Raw genomic sequence first — 18,550 nt, 5'->3', positions numbered from 1 at the left:
GAGCTGTCAGAATCCTATTGGTTTATTGTTATTATGCTGGCAGGCTGTCATATGGTCATTGGTCAGTTAAGGTCACGTGGGCACTTTCCAGAAAGTATATAAGGGCGCTAGAATTTGAATTTGACAGCACAACTTCCATCTTGGTAGCTCCACTTGTCTGGGCAGTAAAGTGAGTAAAAACATCTTGGGTAACTAAAAATAACTTGTAACGTATTTCCGAGAAAGTGTCCACCAAACTTGTCTAATTTTGCAATAACATATTAAACCTACTAAATAAATATATTATTTAAACTGCCGCCAGTCTTGTTGTAAGAATATAACTCACAAAGAAAACCAATAAACCCATCCTGACGGACACCACAATTGGTGTCAGAAGTGGGATCGTTCAGTGCCGAAGGACGATTTTACAAGCCCGCCTGAAGTTATAGTAAATTCCAATGTGATGACGTCATTGAATGAATATATGACGCAGTATTTACTTAGCGCTCGTTGAAGTGGTTTAAAGGGGCATATCCCTCGATAATTAAAAATATTTTATCCGTGATTCGCGAATCGCAATATAGATCTAATATATATTATATAAAATATATTGTGTGTTATTTTTGCATAACTAACATATTGTGTTTATTTAAAAGGCCCGTGTACAAGGAACATTTAATAAATATTGTGGTTAATATAAATCTATAAATCTTTGACTATTCCTATAAAATAAGTGCAAATTAAAAAATATGGCTAGCGAAAGTTCGGATTCCGAGGTTGTGTTAAATTTGAGAAATTTAGAAAATAGTGAATTCGAAATTAGGAGTGAAGCTTCAGTAACTTCTTCCATGTCTACTGGTCGCCATCGTCGACGTCAGCGAGCAACACCTGTTCCGCCGTGTACGTCGGAAAGTGATTCCGAGGCTGGGTCCAGTCCCGTGCGCCGACATGGCCGAGCGCAAAATCTCAATTTCAACAACGTAGGTGTTGACCGTTGTAACAACTGGAGGGCATCCGAACATGTCCCCCATCTTAAGCCAGAGCCATACAGCGGCGAAGAGCCTTGGGAGAGTTATATTTCCCATTTTGAGGATTGCGCCGAGCTTTGTGTTTGGAGCCAGAGGAGCCGTGTTTTATTCCTAGCATCCAGTCTTCGAGGAAAGGCGAGGCAGTTTTATATGAGCCTGGACGAGTACGAGCGCCGCGATTATTGTACGTTGGTAAAACGTATGAAACAACGATTCGGCAGCAGTGTACATGAATCGAAGTACCTTGGGATGTTGGAGAATAGACAGCGCCGGCCCGGAGAAAGCATCATCTCTCTTTGTGACGACATAAGACAACTCACAAAGAAAGCGTACAGTCAATTGAACACACAATCACAGGACATTGTTGCTTTAAATCAACTGTATAAAATAATTTCACCCGAAATGAAGTGTCGCTGTATCGACAACAACTGTTCCAGTATTCACGAGGCCGCTGCAGTGATCGATAAGTATGAGTCGATCCTCGGGTATGATCAACAAAGATCCAGCCGTGTTCGAGCCGTAGACACCAACGGCATAGACCGGAAGTTGTCAGGTCTCATTAAGGGTCTCGACTCCCGCCTGGAGCGTCTTGAAAGCGTGTCTCTGGCAAGATCAACGCAACAGTCACCCAAAACAAAGAGCGAGTCGCGCAAGTGCTTCAAGTGCCGCTCGGAAGCGCATCTCTTCCGGGACTGTCCTCAGCGTGAACGTCAATCGTTTGGCGAAGTTTCTCGAAACGTTCCTGCACATTTGTCTCAGGGAAACGGATCACGGTCGACCCAGTAGGTCATGTGTCGACTGAATCCAATCAAAATCGGCCTGCTGGAAATGTAATTCGCACCGGTAGTTTTTCTGATAAAGTTTGGGACAATGGTTTTTACGTGTCAGGCAAACTTGATGTTCAAGAAGTAGAATTTTTAATTGATTCCGGTGCAACATGCTCCATTTTATCAAGTACCGTTTATCAAAATATGCCTAAGCTTTCAAAATACTTATTAACTCCATTTGCAACCCCTGTATTCGATGCCGGTTCAAATCAAATTAACTGTCATGGTCAAACTGCTTTAGAAGTTACATTAAATGGTTGTAATTTCAACATTGAGGTCTTAGTTTGTGACATTTCGCAAGATGGCATAATAGGCCAGGATTTTCTCTTGAAATATGTTGAAATTATTGATTACAAAAGCGGTAAACTTGTTACCCATTGTAATGAGATCCCGTGCTCTGTGGGCTCTGAAAAATCTTTTTCATGTCGCGTTATTGTGCGCAGGACAATTGTAATTCCTGCCAATTCCGCAGCTTTTGTATCCGTCGGCATTTCTAATAAAGATAAACTGACAAAGTACTCGCTGGCGGAACCTATCGGCTCTGCAAATCCTCACTGTCTTATGTTGCCTGGTGTGTTAACTACAAACGATAGTGACCTTAAAATTAATTATGTAAACTGTTCCGACAGCTCTGTAACTTTACACGAAAACCAATCAGTTGGCACTTGTGAACCATACATTGATCAAGAAATTTTTAATAAAGTTCTTCAAGTACGATCAGTGACACCAACTAGTGAAAATAAAATTGTAAACCCCAGTAGAACTGATTTGCCTGAGCATTTAAAAGATCTTTATGATAGAAGCTCGAAATTTCTAGCTAAAGAAGAGTGTCATCAGTTAGCATTATTATTATTAAAATACAGTTCTGTTTTTGCAAAACATTCTAGTGACTTTGGAAAATGTAACCGGGTACAACATCGTATTAATACTGGTCAAGCGCTACCAATTAAACAACCGTTGCGTCGATTACCATTGGCAAAACAGGAAGCTGAGCGAAATGAAGTCAAGAAAATGCTCGAACAGGATGTCATTGAAGCCTCCAAAAGTCCTTGGGCCTCTCCTGTTGTCATTGTAACAAAGAAGGACTCTACCGTTAGGTTTTGCTGTGACTACAGGCAACTTAATGATGTTACCGTTAAGGACGCGTACCCTCTTCCTAGAACAGATGCCTGTTTGGATTCATTAGCCGGTGCGACCTGGTTCAGCCAAATGGACTTGTGTTCCGGTTTCTGGCAGATTGAAATGGCACCAGAGGACCGTGAAAAGACGGCCTTTGCCACATCACTGGGATTGTACCAGTGGGTATGTATGCCGTTCGGCCTCGCGAATTCTCCATCAACCTTTCAACGTTGCATGGAGGATGTTCTACGCGGTTTGCAGTGGGTAGAACTAGTCCTCTACATGGATGATATAACCTCGCCAGCAAACACCATCTCTGAAGGCCTGGAGCGTTTGTCCCGTATTTTTGACAGACTCGTTGATGCCAATCTAAAGTTAAAGCCTTCCAAATGTGCTTTCTTTCAAAAGAAAATAACTTTCTTAGGCCACATAGTGTCTGAGGAAGGAGTTTCCACTGACCCGGAAAAGATAAAAGCTGTCCATAGTTGGCCAGTGCCAACGTCAGTCAAAGAAATGCGAAGTTTTCTTGGTCTTGCCTCATATTATCGACGTTTTGTGGAAGGTTTTGCTAAAATAGCTCGACCTCTCCACAAGTTATGTGAAAAAGGTATTAAATTTTGTTGGAATGAGGACGCAAATAGTGCATTTGAAACATTAAAACAGGCGCTAACGTCAGCACCCATATTAGCTTATCCAATAACGGGATTATCATACATAATAGATTGTGATGCTAGTGACTTAGCAGTTGGGGGTGTATTATCCCAGGTGCAAAACGGTCATGAACGTGTAATTGCTTACATGAGCAAAGGTCTTAGTAAATGCGAGAAAAATTATTGTGCAACAAGAAAAGAACTTTTGGCCGCCGTAATGGCTTCAAGAACTTTTCACCCCTACATATATGGTCAGAAAACATTGCTTAGAACTGATAACGCAGCTGTAAGTTGGATCAAAAAGCTGAAAACCCCGTCAGGTCAAATGGCAAGATGGTTACAGGAACTATAAACATATGACCTTGATGTTGTTCATCGGCCTGGGCTCAAACATACAAATGCTGACGCTTTAAATAGACGACCATGTAAAGTTTGTGAAAGACAAGAGAATTTAAATAATGAAGATACTGACAGTGATTGTGATAATAATTTAATCATAAACCAAAATAACAGTGTAACTATACGAGCAATACAACAAGACGCACAAATAGTTATAAATGGCTGGACCCCTGATGACCTTTTAGTTGCCCAATTAAATGACCCAAATATTAGTCCTATTCTTAATGCTAAGACAAACCAATTAGATAGGCCTTCATGGGATCAAATATCAGATGGTACTTCTTATCTTAAAACACTTTGGCGCATGTGGGATAGACTTAAAGTAATTAACCAAATATTGTATTGTATTTTCATAGACACGGAAACTGGCTTCGAACAAAATTTACTTATTGTACCGTTAACGAAACGAGATGAAATTATTAAGTATTCGCATGACATTCCGTCTGCTGGACACTTGGGTTTAGAAAAGTCCTTACATAGGCTTAAACAATCGTTCTATTGGCCAGGTATGAAAGAGGATGTTAATAAGTATATCACTAAATGCGATAAATGTGCATGTCGTAAGTCTAATACAGCTCCTAAAGCCCCAATGAGAAATTATATCAATGGTGAACCAATGGAGAGAATTTCCATTGACGTGTTAGGTCCTTTAAGTACAACACTGAAAGGCAACAAATATATTTTAGTAGTAGTGGACAATTTTACAAAATGGACTGAGGCTTATCCCCTGCCTAACCAAGAAGCAAAAACTATTGCTGATGTTTTAGTAAATAATTTCATTTGTCGGTTTGGTTGTCCTCAACAAATTTTAAGTGATAAAGGGACAAATTTCACTTCACAGCTTTTTCAAGATATTTGTGATTTTCTTCACATCGACAAAGTAACAACAAGTTCGCTTCGACCCCAAAGTAATGGTTGTCCAGAACGATTCAACAGAACTCTTCAATCCATGTTGGCCATTTATTGTGAAGATGACCAACAGAGATGGGATGAGTACCTTCCACAGCTAACCATGGCTTATCGTGCTTCCGTGCACAGCAGTACTGGTGTAACTCCCAACAAAATGGTGTTTGGGCGTGATGTAACCCTACCAGTAGAGGCATTTATCGGGTCACCAAATTCTTCAATTGAGGCACGTGATCCAGAGTCATATTGTAGCCAGTTACAGACGGTCCTGGTGAGCTGTCATACAATTGCGAGGAAGTCTCTTCGTAAGAACACAGCATATCAGAAGCGTCATTATGACATCAAGGCGAAAAAGAGGTCTTTTTCGGTCGGCCAAGCTGTTTGGTTGTATAACCCGATTAGACGTATTGGAGTCTGTTCGAAATTGACCTGCAAATGGAAAGGTCCATATGTAATAACAAGGAAATTAGACGACATAACCTATTTAGTAAAGAGTGGACTAAAGTTAAAGCCAAAAGTGTATCACATAGACAGATTAATTCCCTACAAAGGAAACCATATTCCATCTTGGTTTGCTCAATTCTGCAATTAGTCAAGTGCAGATTTCGAATAAATAAATGAATTAAGTAAATATGACTTAATTTTTATATCACTATATTGTGTGTCGGTTTGATCCAAATATATAGTTTATGAGCTGCTGCAAAAGCTGGGGAGAATCAGCTAAGTTGCTCATGAAGTTGTGGTGACCGTGTTAAAGGCACCATAGTATGTGATATGGGCTATATATCACATGTTTTGATAATTGAATTGGCCTGCGCAACCATATTCGTTATCGGTTATTCTTTCATATTTAAATAAATATGATGTTTTATATATTTGGAGCAGACGTTTCAAAATAGTGCTATTAAAAGTAATTAGTCGTTTTTAGAGTAATGTGTGATACCTTTGAGTACTTGTGTTGCCTTTTTATTAGGATGGTGGACACTTTTCGTTGATACCTGAAACAAATAAACTTGCTTTTTGCATATAACATTTTGATTTGGTGAACTATATCTATGTGTACAATAACATGCAATTTGAACAGAACATTATTGGCTTGCTGTTTAAACATTCAGACATTTGTAAAATTCTTAAAGTGTAAAACACATATATTTGAGTTAATGGAGTGTTATGTATAAATGACTCATATAACTTTTTTTATGAAGATGAAAATAAGTAAGCGAGAACATATAAAGTAGCAAATTTCAAACTTATAAACTGTTATACCTTTTTGTAAATTTACAGAATGAAACACCAAAATTGTTGGTTGTGCCATTCCACATTGGCAACTCAACGTCAATTTGAGAGACATGTCGAGACTGTACATCAGCGCTTGGGAGTGGAGTGTCCATTTTGCCATGTAACCATTAAACGCGCAGCTGATATGAAACGCCACATCCTTACGGTTCACCCAGATACGAAGGTTCCGGAGACGGCCTTCCATGTCAGGGAGATGGCTTGCTTAGCAATTTTCCAGGATGATTTCGTTAGGGTTTATGGACAATCACGTTCAACAGACCACAGCTTTTGGCAAACTATTTCTTCAGGGTCAAAGAACACTTTCAGCACCCTGTCGGTCTCTTATATTTCCATTAAACATGGATCTTCTACTGTTGAAGGACAATTTGACAATCAGTCATTTTCTTTAAAATTGTCTGATGACATATTTAACCATCCTCTAATCCTGAGACGTTTGGCCAAAAGGCTAGCTCAGCTGCCACTCTCAAACAGTCCCTTTGACGAGTTTACCAGTCCTGTGGATGCGGATGGAGACACCAAGGAGAAAGTCGCTCGAGGAATCGGAGTTGGGGTTGAGCACATTACTTCAATCAAATTCAACCATGTCCCATCTTTCGTCTTGGTATCGGATGATTTGTCAGGTGGCTCCACTCCACTTTTTAATGAAGTTGAGATCACAGCTACTTCTACGTTTGAAAACAGTATGGGCTACCCCGGACAGCTTCTAATTCAGGCCGACTATTTGGAGACCGCCTTTGCAGACGATTATCTCGCCGGCCACTCCGTCGTGCCTGTTGCAACTTCGTCTTCGTCCGTGTCTTCGGTGCCACCCATTTCGAGTATTACATCACAACCTGCAGCCTGCGTTGAGGTTTCAAGGTCGATTAAGACCCCCATAAAGGCCATCATTCATCATTCAAGACCAACTGAGATTATTTCAAGTGAGAACTCAGAATTTCTGGTGCCAAGTCTTCCCCCAACACCATCAAACCAAATGAGAGCCAAGAAACTGCTAGCCATGGGCGCGATGCCTTTGTTTCCTCCAGCCCGGCGAGAGTGGGACCAGGATGAGGCAGTTACCTTCCTGGAACCGAAATTCAAATGGCCTCCCCGTGGCTGGAAGGGAATGTCAGCAGATCTGCGATTAATGCTCACAGAGTTTCAGGCAATGTCAATCTTGCAGGCTAGGGGATGTGATTTCAAGTTTGAACGTGTGGAACTACTGAACGCCTTCAATTTTCTGGTTTTGCCTGGAAGTTTGAGCCCGAGGGCACCAGTCGATACAAATGTACATTCGTGTCATGCTATTTATGTGAGACTGAGGGAAATTGCCCTAGGGAAAGAGGACATGAAATGGTTGCGCATGATCGAATCTGCATCCATGATGCGTGACACTGCAAATGATAAATTAATAGCAGCGTGCAAGGAAATTCCATTACGTTTGAAAAAGAAATAACTGATGTCGATCCATGATTGTCTCCCCTGATGTCGATCCATGATTGTCTCCCCTGATGTCGATCCATGACGTGCTCCCCTGATGTCGATCCATGATTGTCTCCCCCGATGTCGATCCATGACGTGCTCTCCTGATGTCGATCCATTACGTGCTCCCCTGATGTCTTCGTCGTATATTGTACTATATTCGACTGATGAAATTGGTCTTGATTTTACTCTTCAGACTTTGATGTCTCAAATCTGTAACAATATATGTGTAACTAAGTTATCAAGACAAATAATTGCTAAGCGTGTGAACGATTGCCAAGTTTATCTTGATCCAAACATTATTAACAATTCCTTTAATTTAAAACTAATAAATGTGTGAAGCATCAGCAAAGAAACTCAATAAATGATAGTTAAATAGACAGCTTGACAATAAAGGTATACTTTACCACGAACGGCGAGGTTCACTTGGATGACAAACTAACCCTCAAACATGTGGTTGTTATTTGCGAACAATCGTTTTCCATACATTGATTTCGTGACTCAATTTCCGGTGTTAAAGGCTACACCTAACTAACATGCAAACTATTTTACGGCGTCATTCAGTCTGGACATTGACTGATAATTTATTATTATTATTGTCGTTTTGATTCACACATGTGTTGCATTTGATTGTTTATTGACTGATGTATTGTATTGTCGTTTTGATTCACAAATATGTTGCATTTTATTGTTTATTGACTGAACTAAGTGTTTTTTTTATTAAGTTCATTATGTCATTATTCTAAATTACACCTGAAACAGAGGGGTAACTTAAATTGTGTGATTACGCGTTAAGTTTAAAATTTGATAATAGTTACTGTATTATCGATAATTGGTAAACGTATTCACGAATTATAACGAATTTAAATTTATTATGTTCAGTATTGTTATCTGATATTGTTGTTGCTGTTCAAGTTAAAATCAATAGTTTGATTGTCTGTGCACGCCAACCTTATAGGGATTTGCGATATGAATGTACCGCTATTACGTTACTGTGTGGGTAATTATTTCATAATGATTGTGTAGTGTACAACCATTGAATGCAAAACAAGAACCTTTGTAAGATTGAAAATATCTTAGTGTGACTTATTACCCCGAGTGAATAAGTACGGCGTAATGGTATTTGGTGGAAGTTATATGCACTGGATAACAACTACTTACCAACTGTTTCTAATGTTCATGTTCGTTTGTTAATTAATGTTATTCTTATAATAAGTTTGAATTGCAGTATATTTTATGTGATAACTACCACATGACGTTTGTTTTTAAGCTATCAAAATTCAGGAGAATTTTAATTTTAGAAAGGTGGGGCGATTGTAATGACCCACCCCACACCCATTATATGCTTAAATGCTTTATTGTTTACTGTTATACTTACGTGGAATGCAGTTTCCAAAGTTATACTACTAATGATTATGATGATGATGATGATGATAATTGCACTTACCTTGTTATTCGTGTAAGGCTTGCAATGTCGATTGTTTACATCCTTTTAACACAATAATCCATTTCATTTCCATGACTTATTCCGTAATACCACGAATTATTAACTGCACTAACAGAACTATTAGTATTATGTGTATTGTTTCCATTTCGATCCTGTTGTTTATTGACAAGCCATATTTATGCATTATTATGTAAATGTTATGCATAAATCTGACCTGTCATGGCCGCTATGACACAGAATTTGCCAGCATCATTGTGGATTCTGACAGCTCAGGCTGACGGATTCTGATTGGATGATTCCCGAGCTGTCAGAATCCTATTGGTTTATTGTTATTATGCTGGCAGGCTGTCATATGGTCATTGGTCAGTTAAGGTCACGTGGGCACTTTCCAGAAAGTATATAAGGGCGCTAGAATTTGAATTTGACAGCACAACTTCCATCTTGGTAGCTCCACTTGTCTGGGCAGTAAAGTGAGTAAAAACATCTTGGGTAACTAAAAATAACTTGTAACGTATTTCCGAGAAAGTGTCCACCAAACTTGTCTAATTTTGCAATAACATATTAAACCTACTAAATAAATATATTATTTAAACTGCCGCCAGTCTTGTTGTAAGAATATAACTCACAAAGAAAACCAATAAACCCATCCTGACGGACACCACAATATAAAGGAAGTGTCTTGTAAATGAAAATCCAGTGAAGGCCAAAAGTAACCGGCATGATTAGCCTGTGCAGACTTTATGCATTAGGCCCAGTTTTGCCAGAACAAGGCATAATGCAACATAATATCCGAAACAACATGGCTTACATGTGCTTTGCCATTCTACACATTAGCCAAGGATTGTCCCATTTGGTGAAAGAAAATTCTATGTGAAATTGTTCTTTTTCTTCATAAATAAAACACAATAAAAAAGCTACAACCTTTCCCACTCAGAAGCAAAGTGAAAATTGCTATATCATATGCAGCCAGCATAAAACCAGAACAGCCTGCATGTAACTTGCAGTCTGTTCAGGTTTTATGCTGTTTGCTTCTCATCAGTATTGTAGGATTGGAAAAGCAGCCTTTTAAACTTCAATATGTTGAGAAAGGTGTTTTATTATCCCCAGCAAAAGGCAGAAGGGTATAGAATTTGCGTTGTCCATCAGTCTGTCAGTCAGTTTGTCCGTATGTCTGTAACAAAATTTATTTTTTGGTACGGGATATAAATTCAACAAATGTGCTTGTTGTCCCCTACCGGTGAAACCTGAGGGGACTTATGATTTGCGCTCTGTGTGTCAGTCCGTCACACTTTTCTGGATCCTGCGATAACTTTAAAAGTTCTTCATACTTTTTCATAAAACTTGAAACATGGACAGATGGCAATATGGAGATTATGCACGTTAATTCATTTTGTTCCTATGTCAAAAATTGTGGTTTCTATGGCAACAAAAATATACACTTAAAAATTAAGTTTCACCGGTAGGGGACAATATTGCTTGGCAATCTCTTGTTTAATTTGTTTTTCTAGGTATATCAATCTCTAGGAGTTGATGTGGTCGACTCAGCATATGAAGGCTACAATGCGTGTGTGTTCGCATACGGACAGACAGGTTCGGGCAAAACCTACACTATGATGGGACCACATGTAAGTTTAAGTTATGCCCTTATAAGATCCAACATGCTAAGAAAAGGGATTTTAAGGCTCCCATTGATTAACTCTTTACCACTTAGATACATACTTAGATGTATTTTTCGCCTTTGTAGTCCCTAAGAAAATTAATTTTAATTAAAGACCTTTCTTACTAGATTCAAATTTTAAAGGCTTCGTTTCCAACCCTAGGTTACTGATGAGCAGCAAACAGCATAAAACCTGAACAGACTGCGAGCTACTTGTAGGCTGTTCTTGTTTTATGCTGTTTGCACATAGCCATTTTCACTTTGCTTTTGAGTGGGAAAGGGTTAATAAAGCATTTTGTGTTGTTTCTATTTTTAATAGATCTATAATTATATGTTAATTAAGTACCTAAAGTACCAAATGTTTATAATAAAATGCTGGTTGCTTATTAATGAGTTAATTTTGGTCACTTGTAGCTATAGGCACATGATTAAAATGATCAGTTGTTGTTAATATTGGCAAGTTGAAGAGAGTCTGCAATTTATCTTATTTGATCGCCAGGGCCAAAAAACCTTCTTTGCAAGGGGCCTCTTTTTCTTCCCCTTTACAAAAAGGCCCTTTCCCTTACAGAAATTTCTTTAAAATCATGCATTTTTCTCTAAATTTCCAATCTACCTCAGTATTTTTCATTCCCCAAAGCCAGAAAATTGTGTCTTTTTTTCCCAGGGACGATACTTTTTGCCTAAAGTGGATTCTTGCTATAGCAATACTTTCTTTAAATAAAAAATATCATAAAAGCGGAAAGTGTCCTCCCTGATAAGCCTGTGCGTATTGCACTTGCTAGTCTGGGACGACACGCTGCCCACATGCATAAAACCCCTTTTTCACATAGCAAGGCTTAAATGTTTGTATGCCAAATATGTTCACAATAATTGTCAGATGATAATATACACATATCCAACGTTGAGTTTGAGACTTTTGTATCCCATAACATATAGCTTAGTGTATACAAGAGTTTCACAATCAACCATTGATATCCATGCATGAAACATATGGTTGGTCTGGAAGCAAGCTTACTGAGAACATATTAGGAAAACTCTGGGAAAACGGGGCATGTGTGCACAGTGCCGTCTCAGGGACAGCACTTTTTGCTTTATGGCATTTTTGTTTAAAGCAAAAACCAGTTTAGGCGGAAAGTGTTTTCATTGATTAGCCTGTGCACACTGGACATTTTAATCTGCAACAACACTTAACGCACATTCAAACAGCCCAGTTTTTGTTTCAAATTGAGGTTAACCCTTTGCACGCTGGGAAATTTGTTGTCTGATAAAATGTCGTCTGCTGAATTTCTAAAATTTGCATTTTCTTCGATTTTTTTTCAAAGAATATTATCAGAATAGCAAACAGTTTGGATCCAGATGAGACGCCACGTTCTGTGGCGTCTCATCTGGATCCAAACTGTTTGCAAAGGCCTTCAAAATTCGGTTCCCACACTGAAAGGGTTAAATTGCTCTGTTTTACCATTGGGTATCACTATATCCAGGATGATGCCGGCCTCATACCCAGGATCTGTCAGGACTTGTTCCACCGTATGACTGATGACACTACCAGCTACCGCACTGATGTCAGGTCTGTAACAACTTGTAGAACTCCAGTTGCGTTTTGGGCCCATTAAGTATTGTAAAGCAATATGGAATACATACATACTGACAGATTTTCTATGACAAATTTTTTAGTTCGAATTCAAACATGCGCAACATGTAATGAAAAGCGTTTTGGGGCTTAAGTATTATGTTAAAAGAAACGGAACCCAGGTGGTGAACGAATTGAATGCTGGATACAATCCAAACAGCTGAAGTAATGCTTGTTTAATTTCTGATTTCGTTTGAATTTTTATGCTCCTGGATCGAATGTTGGGGGTTTATTGTTTTTGGCCTGTCTGTCAGTTATTGTATGTGTGTCCCAAAACTTTAACCTTGGTCATAACTTTTGCAATATTGAAGATAGCAACTTGATATTTGGCATGCATGTGTATCTCATGGAGCTGCACATTTTGAGTGTTGAAAAGTAAAGGTCAAGGTCTTCCTTCAAGGTCAAAGGTCAAATATATGGCTTCTTAGCGCAGTAGGGGGCATTGTGTTTCACAAACACAGCTCTTGTTCTATTCAAAGTCATATTCCTTATTGTTAAAAAAATATCATGTCATATTAAACTTAATTTTTTTCATATTGCAACTTATGATAGGTTGTAATATGAAAAATTTAAGGTTAAATGTGACATGATATTTGTTAATATAATTTAAGTAATTTAAATAAGTCTTATTTGAATAAATTCCACTGCAGATAATTTAAGCTTTCAAACTTATGGTCTGCTGTTACCTGTTGCATATTGTAGCTATTTAGAAATCTACAACGAAAAGGTTCGAGACCTACTCAAGACTGTACCAGGACAAGTGATACACAACTTACGGGTCAGGGAGCACCCTAAAGAGGGGCCGTATGTGCAGGGTGAGAATTGACAATCTTCTTTGTACATGAGTCAAATGAACCTTGCTCTGGGAAAACGGGGCTAAATGCATTGTGCGTAAAGTGACCCCCAGTATGCACAGGCTAATCAGGGAAACATTTGTCTGTGACAACTTTTTCCGTGGTTATGGTATTTTTTGTTTGAAGGCCGTCTCTTCTTAACCCATTTATGCCTAGTGTCCTGAAAAAAGGACATTGAAAACAGCGTAGACCCAGATGAGACGCCGCATCAGGGTCTGCGCTGTTTGCTTAAAGGAATTTATGTAAGAAATATTCTAAATATAGAAAAAAATATACTAGACATCCCTAATTTTGGAAATAAAATGATCCAATTTAGAAGGATGGGAGAGTCTACTAGGCATAAATGGGTTAATGAAAATCCAATTCAGGTGGAAAGTGTCTCCCTGAGTAGCCTATGGATAATAGTCCTTAAAATATTTGTATGACCTAAACCCACACAAGATATGTTGTGGGACAATCTAGCCTGGTTATTTCCCATGTTCATTATTAAATGGCTGCAAAATATGCACGTGGAGTATTAAAGTACACTTGTGTTTTGAATAAGGTATTTCCTACAATTTTTTATATAAATATGTAAATAGACAAGAGCATTAACAAACAAAATAAAGAAAGTAAAAAATACTTTCTTTAGATTTGTTTGTTTTTTCAAAAGTTGTTTTGTATGTAATATAAATTTCTGTTCATTTGTAGGTCTTTCAAAGTATGTTGTGAACAGCTACCAAGAAATTGAAGCACTCATGCAAAGAGGAAACTCTGTGAGGTGAGACATTTGAGTCGTGCTTTGTGAAAAGGGGGTTTAATGCATGTGTGTAAAGTGTCCTACCAGATTACAAGATGTTGTTTACAGAAAAAATTTACAGACCAACCCTCATCAAAGAAAAAATGCACAGACGGACTAACATCATGAGCACACATGCGGACGGACGCCAGACATCACTTTACCCTAGTAGCTCACAATGAACATGTTGTGCTATAAAACGGGCCGTGCTCTGTGAAAAGGGGGTTTAATGCATGTGCATAAAATGTCGTCCGCACAGGCTAATTCGGTACAACACCTTCCGCTTTTATGATATTTTTCTTTTCAAGAAAGTCTTTTCTTAGCAAAAATCAAGTTTAGACAAAAGTTGTGTTCTTGATTAGCCTGTGCAGACTGCACAGGCTAATCTGGGAAGACACTTTACACACATTCATTAAACCCCCTTTTCGCAGAGCACAGACCATTTTATAGCACAACATGCTAATTGTGACCTACAGGGGTATAGTGATGTCTGTCGACCGTCTGCATGTGTGTGCATGATGTTAGTCCGTCTGTGCATTTTTTCTTTAAACATCATCTCGTCATGAATCGCTTTTCAGAATTTGACGAAACTTTGCAGGAATGCTGCTTGGGTGTTCCTCTATGAAAATTGTTAAAATGGTTGCTCATGGGTTAATGATGTCAAATGAAAAAAAGTTTGTTTTTTTTTATTTAAACTGTAAAAATCATCTTGCCTGTAACCTTAGTGTGAAAGTATACCTTGCCCTGGGCGTAACTTGCTTTCCATGTATGTACCAGTATATAGTGTTGTTTTTTTCCTCTAAAACGGCAAGGGATAAATGTGAAGCATTTGTGACATCACATAGTGGTTCACTTCTAAGTGTATTCAAATCATGCGCCTGGGTTCAAAATTAGCTCCGCCCTGGGGGTAACTTTTCCTTGTATTTATACAGAATAACTTTACAAGTCTTCTCTTATGAAACTGCAAGGCCCAGAGGTTTGCTATTTGTTATGATAAACTGTAATGCGATCCTAAAACAAGTTAGTTTGAATTTAAATCAAAAGAATATTCTTTATTCCTAGTCTTAAGTCTTATAAGTGTTTGGTGAATACGGGCCCAGGGCTGCCAAGTATTTTATTTTAATATCACTAAGCAACAGTTTCTCAGCTGAGCTTTTAAGGATACTCAGGGCTCTCTTAATGCTGTACAAATATCACTCTGATATGAACCAGTTAAACTTTGTTATCAAATTGATAAAATAAATTTCCAATGAACGGGAGATAAAACTTTACAAATCTATGGCTGATCTGGTAATAATTAACCTCTTTGCATGCTGGGAAATTTGTCATCTGCTAAAATGTCGTCTGCTGAATTTCTAAAATTAGCATTTTCTTCGATTTTTTTTCATAGAATACTATCAGAATAGCAAATAGTTTGGATCCTGATGAGACGCCACGTTCTGTGGCGTCTCATCTGGATCCAAACTGTTTGCAAACGCCTTCAAAATTCGGTTCCAGAACTGAAAGAGTTAATAAGAATTTTTTACATTCACTGTTTCTCATTCATAGATCTCTCTATGATGTAAATAAAAACAAACAGACCACTCATATATTGACACTATGGTTAACCATTAGACTACATCTATTATAGCCTAACAACTCATTTATAGAAAGTTTCAAGGGGCTTTAATATAACTCTTGGCAAAAAATTAGCAATCCGTATATTTTTATTATGTTTGTTTCCAGGACAACAGCGTCCACCAACATGAATGATGTGAGCAGTAGATCTCATGCCATCTTCACCATAGTCTTCACACAGGTACTGCTGCTAGTTATCTCCGGCCGTAGGCGGAGGGATATTGTTTTGGTGTCTTTCCGTCCGTCCGTCTTTCCGTCTGTCCGTCCGTCAGGCTTTTTTGTGTCCTGAGCCATATCTTGGAAGTGCTTTGGCGGATTTCATGGAAACTTGTTATGAGTATATATATGAATAAGAGGATGATGAACGCCAAATGGCATTGTACACCATCTGTTAATAATGGATTTATTGCCCTTTGTATCTTAAAAAAATGCTATTTTAGCGTCAAATATAACACTTTTGTGTCCAGAAGCATATTGGTGGTGGATATCAAATCAACAAATTTGCTTGTTTTATTTCACACATGTACTGCTGCTAGTTTTAAGATAAATTTCACTTAGGTACTGCTGCTAGTTTTAAGATAAATTTCACACAGGTACTGCTGCTAGTTTTAAAATATATTTCACACAGATACAGCTGCTAGTTTTAAGAAAAATTTCATGCAGGTACTGCTGCTAGTTTTAAGATAAATTTCACACAGGTACTGCTGCTAGTTTTAAAATAAATTTCACACAGGTACTGCTGTTAGTTTTAAGATAAATTTCACATAGTAACTGCTGCTAGTTTCAAGATAAATTTCACACAGGTACTGCTGCTAGTTTCAAGATAAATTTCACACAGGTACTGCTGCTAGTTTCAAGATAAATTTCACACAGGTACTCAGGGTTCGACATTAACTTTTTTTAGATCAAAACCGTCGGACCAGCTCCTCATAAAATGTACTAGCCCGAACCTGATGTCTACTAGACCATAAATGACATAATCATAGCAAATTAACACAATTGTGTCATGTAACTGTTTAATCAGGATTTATCAGTAAATAATCAGTGAACACCAGATTTTTTTTATGCATAAAGTAAAACAATAAAATAAAACTTTTTTTTTGCTTTTCTTCGTCAAATTCAAGCCATGGGAACTGACTCGATTTTCCATCTAGGATAAAATTGACATTTTCGTGTTTCTTAATATTTACGTTTCGTGTCAGTTTGAGCGTCGGATTCATTCTTATTAACTGATTTGTCGGACAAAAAACCGAACTTGAACAAAGCCATTCTTTTAATAACATTCTCTTGTCTGCTACGCAAAAATGTTTACATTGACGATACCAATTTTCAATAGAAGTCGTAAAATCATGCTCGACAGTTTTACGACAATGCAGAAAATCATTAATATTCATGACAACTTGACCAATGGAAACCAGCAATTTCTGCAGGAAGCTCTCCTTTGTGCTAAAAATACCGATGAATCATGTGAATGCTCAGCGTTTATTTAAATACACTAGTTTTGTTTTAATGTAAATAACGGATACGAGAGTAATTTTACACATTAAAAATAAAGGTTTTCACAGCAGTTAGTTATAGTTATATATATGAATCAGTATAGATTTTTTTTATGTAAGACCAGTCGGACAAGCGAGCCCGCAGTTTTACTAGCCCGACCACCGATCTTACTAGACATGTCTGTCGGACGTGCCTTTGTGTCGAACCCTGGTACTGCTGCTAGTTTCAAGATAAAGTTCACACATGTACTGCTGCTAGTTTTAAGATAGATCTTACTAGACAATGTCTGTCGGACGTGCCTTAGTGTCGAACCCTGGTACTGCTGCTAGTTTCAAGATAAATTTCACACATGTACTGCTGCTAGTTTTAAGATAAATTTCACACAGGTACTGCTGATAGTTTTAAGACAAATTGCAATCAGGTACTGCATAGGCTTGTCATTGACAACACATTCAGCTTGTATTGATTTTTCAGCTCACCTGTCACAAAGTGACATGGTGAGCTTATGTGACTGTGTGATGTCCAGCGTCCGTTGTGTGTGCATGCGTGTGTGCGTGCGTCCGTCAACAATTTGTTTGTGTAGACAGTAGAGGTCATAGTTTTCATCCAATCTATATGAAATTTTGTCAGAATGTTTATCTTGATAAAATCTGGGTTGGGATTGTATTTGGGTCATCTGAGGTCAAAAACTAGGTCACTAGGTCAAAAACTAGGTCACATAATAGGTCAAATAATAGAAAAACCTTGTGTAGACAAAAGAGGTCACAGTTTTCATCCAATCTTTATGAAATTTATTCAGAATGTTTATCTTGATGAAATCTGGGTTGGGATTGTATTTGGGTCATCTGGGGTCAAAAACTAGGTCACTAGGTCAAATAATTTAAACATCATCAACAAGTTGTTTGTGTAGACAGTAGAGGTCACAGTTTTCATCCAATGTTTATGAAATTTGGTCAGAATATTTGTCTTGATGAAATCTGGGTAGGGAATGTATTTGGGTCATCTGGGGTCAAAAACTAGGTCACTAGGTCAAAAACTAGGTCAAATAATAGAAAAACCTTGTGTAGACAATAGAGGTCGCAGTTTTCATCCAATCTTCATGAAATTTGGTCAGAATGTTTATCTTGATGAAATCTGGCTTGGGAATGTGTTTGGGTCATATGGGGTCAAAAACTAGGTCACTAGGTCAAAAACTTGGTCAAATAATAGAAAAACCTTGTTTAGACAATAGAGGGTCGCAGTTTTCATCCAATCTCTATGAAATTTGGTCAGAAATTTTATCTTGATGAAATCTGGGTTGGGATTGTATTTGGGTCATCTGAGGTCAAAAACTAGGTCACTAGGTCAAATAATAGAAAAACCATCAACAATTTGTTCCTGTAGACAGTAGAGGTCACAGTTT

General features: G+C 38.0%; 1 protein-coding gene and 1 long non-coding RNA gene across 2 annotated transcripts in view; one reads left to right on the top strand and one right to left on the bottom strand.

Moving 5' to 3' along the window:
* The window catches only part of LOC127873909 (kinesin-like protein KIF16B), an 83,931-nt gene that overhangs the window by 6,023 nt on the left and 59,358 nt on the right, over window positions 1-18,550 (top strand). Inside the window, exons 4-8 of the mRNA XM_052418020.1 lie at window positions 10,624-10,740; window positions 12,254-12,339; window positions 13,105-13,217; window positions 13,947-14,016; window positions 15,760-15,832. Coding sequence (XP_052273980.1) covers window positions 10,624-10,740; window positions 12,254-12,339; window positions 13,105-13,217; window positions 13,947-14,016; window positions 15,760-15,832 — 459 coding nt within the window. The remainder of the gene's footprint in view (window positions 1-10,623; window positions 10,741-12,253; window positions 12,340-13,104; window positions 13,218-13,946; window positions 14,017-15,759; window positions 15,833-18,550) is intronic.
* LOC127873911 (uncharacterized) lies at window positions 4,078-6,827 on the bottom strand. Its single transcript, XR_008046433.1, has 3 exons — window positions 6,175-6,827; window positions 5,852-5,906; window positions 4,078-5,337 (listed from the first exon to the last, which is right to left on the bottom strand). It is a non-coding gene; the product is annotated as an uncharacterized LOC127873911 (long non-coding RNA).

The sequence above is a fragment of the Dreissena polymorpha genome, chromosome 3, assembly GCF_020536995.1.
Source record: "Dreissena polymorpha isolate Duluth1 chromosome 3, UMN_Dpol_1.0, whole genome shotgun sequence".
In the NCBI taxonomy this organism is placed as follows: Eukaryota; Metazoa; Mollusca; class Bivalvia; order Myida; family Dreissenidae; genus Dreissena; species Dreissena polymorpha.
This window is presented reverse-complemented; position numbering and strand designations above follow the sequence as displayed.